Source organism: Cryptomeria japonica, chromosome 10 (genome assembly GCF_030272615.1).
Source record: "Cryptomeria japonica chromosome 10, Sugi_1.0, whole genome shotgun sequence".
Lineage (NCBI taxonomy): Eukaryota > Viridiplantae > Streptophyta > Pinopsida > Cupressales > Cupressaceae > Cryptomeria > Cryptomeria japonica.
In genome coordinates this window covers 856986239-856999450 of record NC_081414.1, presented here as the reverse complement: position 1 = coordinate 856999450, position 13212 = coordinate 856986239, and the positions used below count along the sequence as shown (strand labels likewise).

Genomic DNA, 13212 nt, shown 5'->3' with positions numbered 1-13212 from the left:
GACACGCTCATACTGACCAATTGCATAAGCAAGGGTGTTCTTTTCCCTCTGAGCTATGTCATGATAATGTAATTGCGGATAGCAATCGTACACCTTTACCTGATTGGGCTCGTTCCCAATTTCACCTTTTTTGATCAACCCTGGCAGTGGTTGGTGTCGGGTGAACATATAGACTAGATAGGATGTCATGGTGAAGTACTTTTCCTCTTCAAGTTCGACCAACTGGGTATGGATATTGTCACTTATGATCTAGGCCCAGTCGAACTTGGATTTCCCAGCGAAGACCTACACTGTAAAATAGAACATCCACTCCTCAATAAAGTTAGATTGGGGGAGTCCCATAACCCGGCTGAGCAAGGTGACCATATCTCCATGCTCATTATGAAAGTCGCTTTTGGGGGTCTTTTTCCCAATTCTGATGCTTGGAGGTCTTCTCTCCTTATACCACTCCTCATTTATTAATGTCCTGCACTTGGCAGGGTTCATATCATATGCCACTTGCGCTTCATCTATAGTTGTTGCTATGGGGTTGTCTGGGAAGGGGATGTCAAATGCGTCGCCAATGGCCTCAGGAGTGAAGTCAGCCAGGACCATATTCTCAAGGACTACCAATCTGGTGTTTGGTTGATAATGTCGGGCAGCCTCTACTACCAGCTCATAATTCTGCACTGACAGGGGAAATCCTGCTGCCTGGGCGATACCACTTTCCATCATTCGCCTCGGCTTGCCATAGGCGTTAGGGGAGAATACTCTGTCTCTGAAGTCTTGAATGTTGATGTGGCCCAAGTCAGTATCACCTACGTTTTCCAATATGCTTTGGGCCTTTGATTCCCTCAATCGTTCTCTCTGATACTGGTATTTCATCTTTTCACCTCTGCGAGCGATATTTGATTTAGAAACTTGGGACATTTCGGCTGCGCCAGGTGTCTTTGAGGACTCTACCGCAGATTTAGGCATCTATCCTGCACAACCGGATGCGGATTACGAGACAAGATGAAGGAAACAAAACGGGTTAGATAAAAAGGATATGTTAGCACACAAGGATCAATGGAAAACCGAATTTGAGGAAAGCATGATACTTCAGCGAAAGAGCTTGATTAATTTGGACATGAACATTATTAAGCTCTTTGATTAAAAAATTTACTATTCGGCTGTGGTTCAAGGACTTAGGCGATTTTGACTGCTAAATTTGCACTTAGTCATTTAAGATCAAATTTCAAAAAATGGATGAGGTTTGAGATTCCCTATGTCTGAAAATTGCATTCCTGGTTAACTTTTGGGACAAACTCTGATTTTAACTGCATTGCCTGATGCCTTTCAAATGGGAAAAGATGCGGTCTAAAGACTCAATCATTTAATCAATTTTGCATAAACACATCTAACCATTTCTGCATATATTTTAAACGATTCCAAGGGAGGCAAAGCAAGCTTACCTGGCAAAATATGGTGTCAATCCGCACAAATCCGGCCTGCAGGATTGATTTCCTTTGAAATTTGAAAATGTGCCCCTCTTATGCCCTATGCTTTTTGAAAAGACAAATGCACAGCTCGCAATTTTTTGTGTAATGGGAGGGTTTCTGCAATTTCAAATTCTAACGGTTAACTCCCTATTTCTTGTTTTACGCCTAAGTTTGGGAGAAGAATGTCATTTTTGAAGACTTAGAATTAGCGATTTACCGTGATTAGAATTCGGCGTTTTCAACCGCTGCGAGCTCTTATACTTTGCGATTTTCAAATGCTACAAACCTCGGGGGTTTGGATGGTTTTCAAACTGTTAACTTCAGCGATTCCTCTATGGCGTCAAGCTTTAGGCGATTTGCTCTCCTTCAACAAATAAACCTTCAAACTCTACGTTTTCTATGCCGTTGAAAATGGGGTTTATGGCATTCTGAAAAAAAACCTTCATACATTGCGCGATATTGCCAAACTTCGAGATTTTTATGCCTTCTGCAAAGTTTAATATTGCGATTTTCAAAAGGCGTCGAGCTTGGGGTTGTAACTCTCTCTACAAACTATTTAACCTCTTCGTGATTTAGCCTCAGGCTACGAACTTCGGGTTTTAAGACCTTTTTGCAAGGTTTTAACTATGGCGTGATTTACCCTCAGGTCGCGATTTCGGGTTTTGGATGGTTTTTCCAAACTTTGGCGATTAAGTTGAGTCTGCAAACTTTCAAAAATTTGTGATTTCCCCCTATGTCGTGAGCTTCGGGATTTAACGTCCCTTTGCAAACTTTACAAACTTCACAATTTCCCTAGGATGAAAACCTCGGCAATTTTCACTTGATGCAAACTTCATATTTCCGCAATTTCCAAACTTCAAGATTTTGACATGGTTTGTAAACTTTATAAATTCCTTGCAATTCTGCCCTTTTATGCTGAACTTCGGCGAAATAGGATCTTTTGAAAACCTTTTAAAATATTTCGCAATTCTCCCTTGGTTGGCGAAAATCGGCGATTTCACATATTTTGCAAACTTTCTAAACTTTGACTTTTACGCCCTTGTAGCGAATTTCGGAGCTTAGGTGGTTTTTGCGAACTTACAACACTTCGCGATTTTTCCTTTTCCATATCGCGAATTTCAGGGGTCTTGGGTAGTTTTTCAAACTTGGACATTTAACACTTTATGCCTTAGTTGCCGAACTTCGGCGATTTTAGCCAGTTTGCAAGCCTTTTAAAAAACTTTTGCAATTTACCCATTGTTGGCGAATTTCGAGATTTTTAGACTTTTTGCAAAGTTTTTTTTTTTTTTAATTTTAACATTTCTCCTCCTTAGTGCAAATTTCGGGATTTTTAGAGCATTTTGAAAAGTTTCGACAATTCTAACATTTTTCCTCTTTCCAATCTCCTTTTGGCGAAAATCGGCACTTTGGGTCCTTTAGCGACCTTTAGACGCTTCATCATATTTGGGGGATTTTGCAAGCTTAAAAAAAAAACACATTTTGAAGCTTCAGACTTAGCATTTTACCAGCTTAAGCGATCTTTTGAAATTTTAATGCCCAAACGTTAAACTCACCCTGCGGACTCCCAAGCTTACGCTCATGACATCATCATCCTTTGGATTGATTATGGGCACGCTCAAAAAAAGACGCGAGACACCCTGCGCAAAACTCAACAGGGTGAAGGCAAAAAGACCAAAAAAAAAGGGGACTCTGTCGACGACAGGGAGCGTGTGCAATGCACAATAGTCTCTTGCACCAAAAAGTTCCAAAATCGCGTCAAAAAGAGAAAAGACGTTTTCGTAAGTTTGCGAAATCCCTCTTAAGTCCGAAATCGCAAAAGTAAGAGGGGGCATTTTAGCTACGAAATTTACAGAGAGTCATTCTTGGCCGAAATCTCCATAGTCGCGCGAGTTCTCCAGAAAATCCCCTTAGGGCCCGAGGTTTTTGCAAGATAGAGTATTTGGATTGCAGAGCGGAGGGGGTCAAATCCGCAAACGCCTTTTCCAAGCCGAGGTTCGAAGAGATCGTGGGGTTAACCCTTTATTTACCAAAGCGTCCAGAGTTTCCAAAATCGCGCAAACATCAGCATTTGGTCGAAAATCATTCTACATTGGGCAAGGCTTTTTCACCAGGTAAGTTCGGATTGCTCCTTTAAGTCATTAAAATTGTGCAAAATGGTCATGATAGTTGGACTAGGGTTAGAATGTAGGTGAAAGAGTGAAAACTTTGTGGGTTATGATTTAAGAAAATATGAGCATAACATGTAACAACAACCAACTAGGGAAATCAGCCTTTAGATTGGAATTTCAAACTTAGAGAAATTTTGGAAAATTCAAGTCTAAACTGAAACACAAAACTCTTTTCCAAGTACATTTTTGAAAAGATCAGCAATTGTCAAAACATTCAAACACTGAGTCGCAAACCTGAACGTTTCCAACTTTTTGCCATTATCGATCAAAAGTAACATTTTGAAGCCCGTTCCAAGCAGCAATGGTTAAGCAAAACCAACCTGACTTTCAGCTTCAAATTACATCTAGTTTCCTGATGATCAGGCTTTATTTATTGAAACGTCATGCTTTTAGCAATATGTTCAAATTCCGATTTCCTCGTTGCTCGTCAATTTTAACGCTAATGTTGTCCTCTGTTTTGGCTAACCTATTTTGTTGCCTTATCTCGTCTCATAATCTGTGTTTGGTTGCGCAGGATAGATGCCTAAATCGGCGGCTGAGTCCTCAAAGGCACCTAGCACACCTAGAACGTCTCAAATTTCCAAAGCTGACATTCCCCACAAGGTCGAAAAAATGAATACCAGTACCAAGGGGGAGGAGTTAGGGAGTTGAAGGTTCAGAGTGTATGGGAGAACATAGGAGACACGAACCTGGGCCATATAGATATCCAGGATTTCAGGAACAGGGTGTACTCTCCATATGCCTATGGCAAGCCTAGATGGATGATAGAGAGTGGTATTGCTCAAGCAACTGGTTTCCCTCCGGCAGTGCAGAATTATGAATTAGTGATTGAGGCTGCTAAACATTATCAGCCGAAAACCAAATTAGTGGTGCTAGAGAGGATGGTACTAGCTGACTTCACGCCTTAAGCCCTTGGGGAAGCATTTGATATCCCATTTCCAAGTAATCCCATTTCTACAACTATTGATGAGGTGCAGGTCGCTTATGACATGAATCCTGCTGTAATGTCCCCACTTTGAAATAGAATTTAATAATAAATAATAATAATGAAATTAAAATATTAAAAATTAAATTATAATATAAAGAATATAATTAAATATAATTAATTAAAATTTAATTAAGTTAATAAATGGTTAAAAGACATGGAAGGAAAAGTTGTGACTCCCTCAACAATAAGATATAAAAGGGAGAAGAGAACCTCATTTGGGAGGGGGATAAATTGGAAATCAGAAGTGCAGATCTGATTTAAATAAGAAGTGCAGGTCTGATTGTGAAAGGTTGTGTCCCTTTCAAAGGGCAGAAATAATGAAGAGTTGCACACTTTCAAAGGGTGTTAATGGTGAAAGGGTGTGTCTCTTGCCAAAGGGCATACATGATGGAGAGGTATGACCTCTCCCTCACATTGAGAGATATAAAGAAAAAGGAATCAAAGCATCCAGTAACATCACCATGGATCAGATCAGATCAGAACTGCTATTAAGTTACAGGCAGTAATATCTTTGTTCTTGGTGGTATGCATGGAATGTGTTTAATAATTATGCTTAATATATGAAGCTCAATATTGTTCTTATGTGGAATTGATAGTAATTTTAATATGGACTGCAATATGTATGACAGTCATACATTATTTCACATATATATTCATACTACATAAGAAATATTTATACTTAGTCTAAATCATGTTATTACTGTCCGTATTTAAGAAGAGGGAATGAGATGTTCCAAAGAGGGGCAGTCTAAATCCAAGCAATAGGTTAAGTCCCAAGATAGGGTGGGGATCAGCGACCCATAAGCCTTGAGGGTATAGACCCAAGATAGGTAAGGGCTTGGATCTGTAAACTTTGAGGGAACCTATTGTAGTTGGTCTCTAAGCGCTTTGGTAACATACGTAAACCCTTCTCCCTTTAAAACTGAAGTAGTAGCAAGGTCTGATATCTATATTAAGAACTATGAATAATGAGATTAATCATTTAATAAGGAAAATAGATAAGCACTTGATAATAACTAATTGAAGAATATCAATCAATTTTAATATATTGAAATAGATCAAGTAGGGGACATTACACCTGCTAAGTGCAAAACATTGATAAACAAAGAATGGTACAAAGAAAGAAGACCCCCAAGCATTAGAATCAGTAAAAAGACCCCCAGAAGCGATTTTCACAACGAGTACGGTGATATGGTTACCTTACTCAACTGGGTCATGGGACTTCCTCAATCTAATCTTTTTGAGGAATGGATGTTCTACTTCACTGAGCATCAGCGACAATATCCATGCACAACTCGTTGAGCTTGAAGAAAAAAGGTACTTTGCCATGACTTCCTACTTGGTCTACATGTTTGCTTGACACCAGCCGCTGGTGGGGTTAATTAAGAAAGGTGAGATCGGGAATAGGCCGAATCAGGTGAAGGTGTATGAATGCTACCCTCAGCTGCATTATTATGACATTGCCCAAAGATAAAAGAATAACATCGCATATGCAATTGGTCAGTATGAGCGTGTTAGTGATGCCTTTACAATGCGCCTGGTTAGATTAATGCAAGGAGGATTGCATATAAGGCTCTCAGAGTAGGCTATCACTCTGATTTGGAGATACGGTGCGTGGTTCATCCAGTTTCCCAGGTTCACTTACATCAGAATAGCAGGCTTTGAGGGAACACCATTCCGCCTTTTGCGCTATCCATCAAATAAAATAGTCCTCATGGAGGTAGAAAGTCAAGCACACCCAACAAGAAGTCTACTCAGAGATAAGAAGCAATCCGGGTTCACCTTCCCCATGATTTTGGGTACTCTTGATGCGCACTTCAAAAATTCGGTGCAAGCTGAAGAGTCATTTGCTGAATTGGCATCCTATGGCTTACAAGAACATTTCCATAGGAAATGCTTTGATCATGACAATTTGGCAAAAAGAGCCTACGGCAAGCACTACAGGGCCAAGGCGTTGATAGAGGACTATTGGAGCAACTGTTCTGATGACTTTGAGGTCCGTCGGCGTGAATATTCTAGGTTGAGTGTTCAACAAATGCGGCTTTATGAGTACCGCTAGGTCCCAGATCAAGTGACAGACTATGGAAATTGCTTTCAAGTTTGGGAATTTGAAGGAGTCAAGAACCTCTTGCCAGGCATTGATTGGATTAGGACCCAATCACAGATTTTGAGGCGGTTATGGAAGATCCAAGAAGGTACACCGATTACTGGTTATCCCAACAAATTGAGAGACTGGCCCATGAAGGGACCCAATTCACATACAATCTAATGGGGGTAGTCTCGATTCCCAGTCTTTAGAGGATGAAGGAACCTCAAGCGCACCAAAGGAAGAGGTTGAGAAACCTGAAAAGAAGAGAAAGAAAGCAAGGGCCAATAGAGAGACTCGAACATCGAAAAGAACAAGGAGAGAAAAAATCCCCATCAGGAGGCCAGAGGTTACTTCATCATCCACGAACCCCAGTTCAGAGGATGATGTGGTTGAACTTGACTACATACCCGCTCCACCTTCACAAAGTGATCTTGCTGCATTTGAGGCAAATAATCCTCAAACACAAAATGAGCAAGAAGGAGAGGTAAGGGTCGTTGGCTCTGATGAACTTGGGAATCACGTTGAAGAGGGAGAGATTGTACCTTAACAGGGAACTAGTAAGCATGAGCTCACGCAGGAAAGTAGGCATGAGTTGAAAATGAATAGCGACAACAAGGATGACACCACTATTGAGCGAGAACAGAAAGGGGATGAGACTCAAGAACCCAACAAAACTAAAGAGCAACCATTACAAGAGGATACCCGGTAGTTGTTCAGCGAGGTAGGAGAGAACTCAGCCATGAGTAAGGGATTGGATACTACATCCGTTCCTTCTATGCCCGATCAATTACAGAGAGGTAGTGAGTCAGTTGAAGCCACCAAAGAGCAAGAAAGGGAAAAATACAGAGATGCCATGCAGAATATGCTCAGACAACTCGACGAAATGACCGCTGAGAGAGATATGTACCGAGCTCGTGCTAAGCAAGCCAAAGGGTACATTGATCACCTGTTGAAACCACTGTAGCACGCCTCTGAATCCCATGGTCCCCCATTGGCACTGACACAAAAGACTACAATTGAATTTGAAGGAGTGCGTGACACTACCATGGTCGTCAGGGAATGGGTCCACAACATTAAAATTTAAGGAAATAAGATTATTAGTGATGTATTCGAAGTAGCAATCGGAATACAAGCAGCACGGATCAAAATGTTGGAGGTGCAAAAGGAGTACGCCAAAATCCAGGAGGTGGTTGCCTTAGCTCAACCACTCATGAGGGCTCTTTTCTGGACACACGCTCGGATTCCAACAATCCAGTCTATCCTAAATCTCCATGATATCAATACTTTGAAGGAGTGGTACTGGATTGTTTGCATGAAGATGGACATAGCGGATACTGTTAAGAGGATTCAGGAGGAATGTGACATGGACCTATCCCATATTAAAAATGGCGGAGAAGATGTTCATAAGGCATTGGTCATTGGCTGGACGGATACCATGAAGGATTCGGATGTATTTTCACAATGGGACGTCAGGTTGAGGCTCAATAAAACTGGATACTCTGTGGAGGACATAGGGTGCATTAGCAAGCTGCATTCAGATATATTGTGCTTCGAAGATCAGCAATCGGATTAGTGCGAGCGACTAGGGATAGTCGACTCTAATCTTGAAGGAACAAAGTTCAAAATGCGCAATCCTCTTTTTCCCCCTAATGAGGAATTGTTTCCCATTTGTATAAAAATCCAAGAGTACGTTTGGGAGGAACGTGCAGCACACCGGAACATTTGGGAAGGTTACCTACATGAAGAGGACGAATTTGTGGAGAAAAAGTCCATCAAGGGGAAGGAAAAAGTGCTTTTCTAAAAATATATGTTTCTTTTAAAATTTAAGTGAACTTTTTCAAACATAAAGTTTCTTTCCCAATTGCCAAAGTTATTGTAAATTTCAAGCTCCGTGAAAGTGCACTTTTTGGAGCAGCTTTATGTTTGGTAGTTATTGTTTACTTTATGGTTGGTGTTGATATTTTGCTTCCCATTTATGGGTATGGGCAGCTTTATTTAGGGGATGAATCTGGCCCACTTGTTTAAGTTTAATCATGGCCATCCATCCATTTTGAGAACTCTATATAAAGGAGTTAGTTTCTCCTTTATTTCAGGCAGAAAGTTAAAGATTGTTGCAAAAACTCTAGCAAAATATATACAGATTTTAATGGATATTAAAGCTGTGTCTTTTTTACTGTGAGTGCATGGTCCTCTTCTCCACCTCTTTTCAATTTCTGCAACTGTATTTACTTTTCAGACAGTTTCCACCTCTTTTAAATTTTTGCAACTGTATTTACTTTTCAGACAACTTGTTTATACATGTATTTGATGTAAATCTTGGTTCACGCCATTAGGAAATAATTGATTATTATTCCCTCTGCATGGTTAGTCTAAGCCCAATTTTATGCTAAGTTCGGTTGTTAAATTTGAATGAATGGGTGTAAGAGTCCAACATTTGTATTCAACAGCTTGAAAATTCAAAGTTCCTAGATGATTGCACTGGTTTTTACCTAGTTGTGCTAGTTAGCTAGCAAAGTAATTTCTGGTTATTTTAAGATTTCCGTCTATGTGTTTGAATATACTGTCTTCGTTAAGTTAGCTAGCTGTTCTTATTATTCTGTATCCTTATCCCCCATTTTCCCCTCTTTTTTTAAAAAGAAACCCGCAAGTCAAGATGAAGTAGCATCATGTTAACAGCAAATCAGATGAAATAAGACTGTAAGATTTTAGGGAACCTATGCGAAACCAATTCCGTCTAACCGTAAGTCCCCTTTGTATTTCCAGCAAAACACATCAACTGTTGAGCTATCCTGCAGTCAAGACCTGACAACCGAAACCTTGAAGTCATCCCCCATTGATCAATTTAAAACAGCATTAGGGATTTCCTTATCTCAAGAGAGGATAGGATACTTAGCATTCTATTCTGCGTTGGCCGGATGAAGTCGTAGATCCGCGATTTTAGCCACGTCAACAAAATTGGCACTAGAAGGAGGGCAAGATGGAACAAATTGGATCCTTCTCTCTGAAGAGGTTCGAAAGAGTTCTGAAGTCCAACCCAGAACGAGAAAGATTCGCTGGATTTCAGTTCTATAGGCATAAAAATTACCGCAGGGTTGCAGACCCCAGTGAGCCCAATTCGTCAAAACAGCAATTCGTTGTCCTAGAAAGCATTGTTTACATAGTCCCAATTGTTACTACTCTGGTTGCCCCTTTAATTCCACTAATTCAGCCACAAACGACGTGAAATCAACCTGCTCCAAATGGTGCGACCTAGTTGGTGGACAACCCATCCCCAATAGTTTTCACAAATTACCATGATATGCCCAAAAGTCCGGATAGGTTCTGTTCAATCTTTCATGTAAATGATCTAAATAGGACAGCATAAGAGCATATCAAAATATTTGAGGATGCGTTGCGTAACAAACGGATCGAGTATGTAGACGTTGCATGTAGGTTCTTCCGTTACTCCTTAGGAGAAGACGCATTTTACTGGTTTATCCACTTGCCAATATCGTCTATTGATTCTTGGGAAAAGCTGAAGACAACTTTTACAAGAAAATATGGTATTCCCACAACTCCCACCGAGTTGTACAAACAATTCGTAGAAGTGAAGAGACAAGGCCACGAACCAATTAGTTCTTTCAATAACAGATTTCACAAGGCCTTCACCCAGTTGCAAGATCCGTATGTGGTGAGTGATGCTTTGGCAAGGAAGATTTATTAATCAGCTCTGGATTATCTGACAACGATGTTTGTCCGACAATCCCAACCTGCATCGACTACATTAACAAAGGTGTATGCTAAGGCCATGGAGATCAGTAAGGGTTTAGGCAAGAATATTGCGGGACCATTGCTGCAATTGGGACCACCCGCAATGCCCAATCAGATTCAAGAGATCAGTCAGACCTTAGCCCATCAAACACCTATTCAAGAGATCAGTTAGGCCAATTGGTGGCATATGAATTCAGGAAGGTTAAAATCAGTTTGTCCCTCGCTGAACTAATGAAGGTTTTTGAGGTCAGAGATACAGTCTTGGGCAGCCTTAGGGAGGGATCACCGATTCAGACGAAAGGAGGCGATGAGAACCCGGGGCAAAGAGCTCCACCAAAGCAACCTACAAAAACCAACAATGAAGTAAGAGAGAGAGGACCAGCAAATCCTAGAGGTGCAACAATGAATTATGTTGCACAAGCGGAATCCTCAGCACATCAGTCCTTGGGAACTGGTTTTGAAGTTCGTGCAAGGGAAAAGCTCAAGATAATTCAATAATGAACAATGATATAGTCCCAATAGAACCCACTATCAAACTGTTCATGGAAAAGTTGGAACCCCCATCTTTCTTACTGACACTTAGGATCTTCGGCAAAATCTACACAATTGTCTCATAGATTCAGGAGCTTTAGCTAATGTTATGCCCCTATCTGTGTACACTGCTTTAGGCCTAACCCCCACCGAGACTAACAAGAAAGTGACACAATTGGACAAATCTGAGGAAAATGTGGTGGGCAAATTAAATAATATCCATATGCAGCTGACAGCCGATCCGCGCATCTAGATGTACATTGATATCCAGGTAGTGGACATTCTAGGAGCATATGGTATGTTGCTAAGCCGAGAATGGACCCGCATCCTCAACGGCTGGCTGCATTCAAGCTTTACCCACATGTGGCTGCCATGGAGAGGGGTAGCAAACCAAAACCTTGAAGTCATCCCCCATTGATCAATTTGAAACAGCATTAGGGATTTCCTTATCTCAAGAGAGGATAGGATACATAGCATTCTATTCTGCGTTGGCCGGATGAAGTCGCAATTCCCCGATTTTAGCCATGTCAACAAGGATATTACATTACACAATTGGCAAGTATTAATGATTATGTCTTGGATGCAATTCGTTGATCTCAATACTTATCTGCCATGATATATTTGCTTTAATTTAAGAATTATTAGTATTGGGTTATCAGTTAGTTATCCCTTGCAACAATCTTGAAAATAGCAAATGGACTCTTTTTAAGTGAAAGGATGATCAAGCAATACTCAACAAAAAGACACGAGAAATAGACCCTAGGAATGCAAATTTTTGGTGCTTCAGTTACCTAATGACTTGGAACATGTATGTCTATGTGGAAATAAAACAATATGATTAGATTACCTGAAGGCAGCGAATCCAATAAGGAATTACAGCTACAACATAGAAAAAGATTTCATACACATTGTTGTCGACAAATTCAGTATCTCTATTCTTGAATGCCCCCAAAATATAGTAGCAGAAGAAATATTGGCATTCTCTTATCGCTTGTACCTGAAACACATTAGATATAGTAAATATTCTTAAATGCATTTTAACATCTAAACACTAAATTGACTTAAACTAATATTAACTTGAATTCAAAAAAAATTCTAACAGTATGATTTCTTCTTATAGAAAAAGTTAGCAGAAGAGTGGATTACACTTGTGGAGAGTGCTAGCAATGAGAGCCCAATTGCATTTATCAAATTTGGAGCACTGTTCCACATTGTTTTGGAAGGGGGAACAAGATTTGGGATCATGAGAACGAAAGGCCTAAATTTGGGAAGAGTGAGATAACAGTAGGAGGGCAAAAATGCAAACAAGAGATATATTGCATCTGTGTTCTAGTGATTTAGTGAATATGGTTAGAGTTAGAAATGATGATGATGTTGATTTGTTATGTAAATTGCAGTTAGCTATATATGTACAATGATATGGTTATTACAATTCAATTTTATTTTCAAAATCTATAATAAAATGTGAAGGAACATATGTAGTTATGGTTATTAGAAGGGGCAATAGAATTGCAGTTAGGAGTGATGATAGATTTTATCCTGATTCTAGTAGTTACTATTGATGGGGAAGTTTACACTTCTGTCAACGCAGAATAAAATATACGAAGTATATCCTATCCTCTTGAATAAGGAAATCTCATATGTTGTAGGACTCGATCAAATGAGATGACCTGAAGGTTTCGAATGTCAAGTCTTGACTGTGCTTGGATAGACTCAAGAAGAAAGCAACGTCGCATTCCTCCAACAAAGTGTCGAGTTTTACTATAAGTGAAAATACATCCAAAAGGTCTCGCACTTCTAGTCTAAAATCCCAAGGTTTGAGGAGAGTGTCTATAGGCCATGGAATAAAATCGCACATTTAAACAAAAATGACCAAATTTTATAAAGACACTTTGTTTTCAAAAGTGAGATCTCACATTTTAGGTGAAATGTCCGAAATTCAAGAGGAGGGTTTTTTTTAACATAGCTTAAAATCTCTCATTTTGGCTCAAGCACCCAAACTTTGCAAAAGAAGGCATTTTGAACTTAAACGTAGTCTCTCAAAGTTTCTAAAAGGTCTGAAAACCCAAGCAAGTTAGACATTTTACTTGAAAGTTGGAATCGCTCAAAACATGTAGAAGGCCCGAATTTCGTCTAAGAGAGAGAATCAAGAGCAAAGACCGAACTTCATATTGGAGAAGAGGGGCATTTAAAGATTTCTTTTTATTTTTTTTGTTAAATTAATTT

At 39.8% G+C, this 13212-nt stretch overlaps 1 protein-coding gene across 5 annotated transcripts in view; it reads right to left on the bottom strand.

The window, feature by feature from the left end:
* The window catches only part of LOC131065177 (phosphate transporter PHO1 homolog 10), a 313132-nt gene that overhangs the window by 102636 nt on the left and 197284 nt on the right, over positions 1–13212 (bottom strand). For 4 of the 5 annotated variants that reach the window (XM_057999616.2, XM_057999617.2, XM_057999618.2 and 1 more), the window contains one exon: positions 11834–11983. The exons of the other annotated variant lie outside the window; for it this stretch is intronic. In XM_057999616.2, the coding sequence (XP_057855599.2) occupies positions 11834–11983 (150 nt within the window). The remainder of the gene's footprint in view (positions 1–11833; positions 11984–13212) is intronic. 5 annotated transcript variants of the gene reach the window in all.